General features: G+C 46.0%; 2 protein-coding genes across 3 annotated transcripts in view; both read left to right on the top strand.

Moving 5' to 3' along the window:
- The window catches only part of LOC113204925 (uncharacterized), a 12794-nt gene extending 11156 nt beyond the window's left edge, over positions 1–1638 (top strand). The window contains exons 1-2 of one of the 2 annotated variants that reach the window (XM_026420307.2): positions 500–654; positions 1304–1638. In XM_026420307.2, the coding sequence (XP_026276092.1) occupies positions 601–654; positions 1304–1576 (327 nt within the window). In that variant the 5' untranslated portion in view covers positions 500–600 and the 3' untranslated portion in view covers positions 1577–1638. Of the gene's footprint in view, positions 1–499; positions 655–1303 lie in introns of those variants that run through there. The other variant, XM_052263872.1, reaches the window with a different exon arrangement.
- Positions 1–3959, top strand: part of LOC113204950 (uncharacterized) — a 44318-nt gene that overhangs the window by 22259 nt on the left and 18100 nt on the right. The gene's annotated exons all lie outside the window — the stretch shown is intronic.

Raw genomic sequence — 3959 nt, 5'->3', positions numbered from 1 at the left:
GCATACAGAAAGCATACAGAAAGCATACCAAAAGCAAACAAATCTTTTTACGTCGGTTTTTACGATGCAGGTGGATCATACCTAGTATACATAGGTAATCTTTGGTAATAATTGGTGACCTTTACAATTTGGTAATCCGGTGAACACATTTTTATGGAGTTAGGCACCCCTCGGTGCCACATTTGGTACTGCATTTACGACTGTTGGATTTTATCACTCTTGAGTTCGGAGTCATGGCTTATTCGATACGTCAGTGGAACAACCGCTCAATCTCAAAATGCGACGTCACAACCGCTCTCTGCCTCTCACCTGTCGCCGACAGGTGAGAGGGAGAGAGCGGTTGTGACGTCACATTTTGAGATTGAGCGGTTGTTCCACTGAGGTATCGTTATCAGCAGTGATGTGCGTGGTCACTGGTGGTATGCACGTAAACACAGCTGTTGCAGTTGGAGTGTCATTGAGTAATAATACTTCGACGATTTGAAGTGGTCTAAGCAAACAGCAAGATCACTGCACTGAGAGGACCGCCTCCTCCTATAAAACCATCAGCTCTCAGCCAAATACGTATCAGTGACCAATCTGACTTCTCACCTCGCAGCAATGGCTTCCAAAACTTTCATTCTCTTCGCCGTAGTCGCAGTCGCAGTCGCGCTGGTAAGTGCCTTGGTAACGACTGCAATATTCAAAGTACTTTTCACTGAGAAAAATATCTTCGTAATTTATAACATTTGTAGTAAGTTGCGTGGGTATCCGCGAGTATTCGATAGTGTTAGCGAGTATCCGTGAGTTTGTGCGAAATGGCGAGTATCCGCCAGTATTAGGCGAGTATTTGTCGATTTTTTTTTGCGAGTTTTCGCGAATTTTTTGTGAGTTGTCGCGAGTATCTTGCGAGTATTTTTCCTCGTGTACAACGAGTTGGCGAGTGGGGGACTCTCGATCAATGCGCCATCCCAAAGGCAGTATTCATTGCCAATTTTGGCAATGAGCGTCACACTGTCGGTAATGAAGCTTCATCGCCACATTTTGGCAAAGTAGTCTTCACCACCGATATTTTAGCGATGAAGCTTTACTGCCAACAGTTCGGCGTTTTTAAACTGCTACTAATTAAGGAGAACTTAAAAAAAAATACTTCCGCTCATTTCCAAAATTGGAAATTGATGCTGTTTTTGCAATGACTGATTCAATGCCGCTGAAAAGGTATTACTCTTGTCCCATTGCCTTTGGCAAGACATTGTCACAACTTTCATTTCATTTGGAAGTACAGTGTACTGAAATCATAGTGATAAATTTTGCTTGCTTACAGCTGAGCGTTGCCACCGCGAGGCAATGCGAGGGCGGGAGACTCGACATCCTTGAAGCGCAGATGGACGTCTGCTTGAAACACATCGCACCTTCCCGCGACTACCTTCCTTCAATGTGCAGCAGACAAGTCATCGCAAAAATGGAACAAAAAGGAACCCGTTGCCGAGTGCAGAACGCCGTAAGCCTCCTGTATAAGTGTTTATATTACCACGACGGAGCTGAGCAGGCCAAGACTTGCCTCCAGAAGTCTATTGACAACGGAATCTGTTGTTAACCACCGAATTTTACAATATTGTAAATATGTATTAATTAAACTTACGTGAAAAGTGAAGGAAAGCGCAGATATGTCAACTCAAACAAAGGACATGGGAGCCGTTCACGCACTTTTTTGGCAATATTTTCTAAATAATCGGGTCGCAAATCTAAATACAACGCTGTAAAGAACACAGCGATTCATACAGCCAGATGTGCACAGTTAGATTACCGCTAAAAGTGTTACAGAAGACAAAAAGAAACTAACTTCATAAGGCAGGACCGAGGTCCGAACGATTTTTATTGTCCACATATTTTCTTCTAGAACAACACGCGCAGGCGCGCGCTCACACACACACACACACACACACATATTACCCACTCATTTATATGCACACACACACACACACACACACACTCTGAGAGTATGCCGATCCCCTAGTGCTCGCCCTTGCCCCGCCGCCACGAACACTTCTGCTACTCTGCACCCCCCCCCCCCCTAATGTGCCACGCCAGGCTCTACCTGGCCTCATTAGCGCCTAATCCATAGTCCTCCACCGCGCTCTGGGTTACTAAATAAAAGAGGAGAGGGCGCCCGAAAAGAGGACGAGCAAGAGTACAAGTGAGAAGAAATGCTGTTTGTCCGTGTTTTGGTCCTCGCAGCTTCTGTCTGTCTGAGTGTCTCTCTCTCCTACATCACCATTCTCTCGTTGCTATCACTCCTTCTTCCTCTCTTTCCTGTTCCTACTATATGTCCCACCGCAACTTACGATGAGAAATAATGTTATTAAATTGAAGACTTATTGTTGTTTTTCACTGCCTCTTATTGTTGAAGAAAGAACAACACTGTTATGTAACATCGGTGTTTCTCCTGGAAGTATACTTCCAAACGCTTTATAAAGCGTTTCATTAAGGAAATTAACATTGTCCTTAAACTAATGCGTGAAAGAGCTATTTGCCCTTGAACAAAAATTATTGTCTCATGCGCTCAGGAACAAGCCCATCTTTGCCTCCAACTGGACGATGCAGTTCTTTTCGGTGTGAAGGATTATTCTGAATCGGGTGGGTCTGGGCTGGGACTGTCAAAAAAATTGCTAGTTACTCTTGAAAGATACCGTTAGTGGTTGATCTTTACACCTTTAAGACCTTTAGTTTTAAATCGATGCGGTAAGTGGTTTTTCTGTACTGACTATTTTCCAAAACTCTTCATTTTGCAAGTCTGCCCCCTTAAACTAGAGGTCCATAATAAACAAAGATATCACCCAAAAGGGTGCATATACAAAGGCCACATTTCCTAAACAGTGGGTTCGTTTCGCAGTTAACAAGAATTGTTATCGTTTTTTACAGTGAACGCAAGTGCCGTCTCTCTCTCTCTCTCTCTCTCTCTCAAACAAACCAGCACTTTTGGCTTACTGGTCGGCTTAGTAAAAGAGTGACGCGTATAAAAAAGAAGCTGTGCGGCTGTTGGAGATAACAGGCTGGCGCTGCGCCGGGCTGCGCCGGGCTGCGCCGGGCTCCCCCCGGGCCAGGGATGTGACCTGGCTGGGGTATGTAATTAAGCGGGCCCGCAGCTGGAGCGAGCGGCAGCGTGCGACGTGTGCAGCCGGCAGAATTATCTTGCTCCTCGCGTCGTTGGAAGAAGGAAAATTAGAATAGCATGATGCTCCCCCTTTTTTCCCCCATTTCGGATGCTGTGCGTGCCTGCTCGAAGTCTTTGTGTGGTCCAGTAATAATTTTCATCAAAGACAGTTATTGGAGGCGGCGAAAGACCTTTTCCTTTCTATTCATGTGCCAATAAAGGGTATGAAGTGAGTAAAAACTTTTTCCCGCACAGACAGACAGATAGAGAGAGAGAGAGAGAGGGAGGAGGAAGAGGGTGGGACAGACACAGAACAGAAGACGCCAGAGAAGAAGTAGTCCAGCAGAACACGTAGTGTGCGGTACCAATATTTTCATCCTCTTAGTGCCGCCGACCGTCTCGTTCAGACCCGGCTTGTCTGTGTTTCCAGTTAGCAAAAGGGACTGCAGTATGATGGGGCGGGGTACTACATCCTTTCTGCGAGAGAAAAAAAAGAAGAGAGAGAGAGAGAGACCGAGAGAGAGCCCGTTGGACGTATGTAAAGAAAGTAAGTCGAAATAGGAAGGAAGTGCATAAGGAAAGGGGAGCGACCGGAAATGAAACTCTTTTGCTGAGGAGGGACAACAAGTCTCAACAGCAGCAGCCGGCGTGGAGGCCCTTTTCTGAAGAAAGAGCCGTCGGAAAGTCCCCGGGCGGCCGCGCCACCTTGGAGGTGCTTCCCCCCCTGAGGCTATCATGTGGCGATATATCACGGGCGAGCAAAGTTATTTTTCGCGACACAATTATGACGGATAATAATCCTTATTTTCCGTCCATTTACCCCCCC

Source organism: Frankliniella occidentalis, unplaced genomic scaffold (genome assembly GCF_000697945.3).
Source record: "Frankliniella occidentalis isolate FOCC.00 unplaced genomic scaffold, Focc_3.1 Scaffold14, whole genome shotgun sequence".
Lineage (NCBI taxonomy): Eukaryota > Metazoa > Arthropoda > Insecta > Thysanoptera > Thripidae > Frankliniella > Frankliniella occidentalis.
The sequence above is the reverse complement of the archived record's forward strand: the minus strand, read 5'-3'. Positions and strand labels throughout refer to the sequence as shown.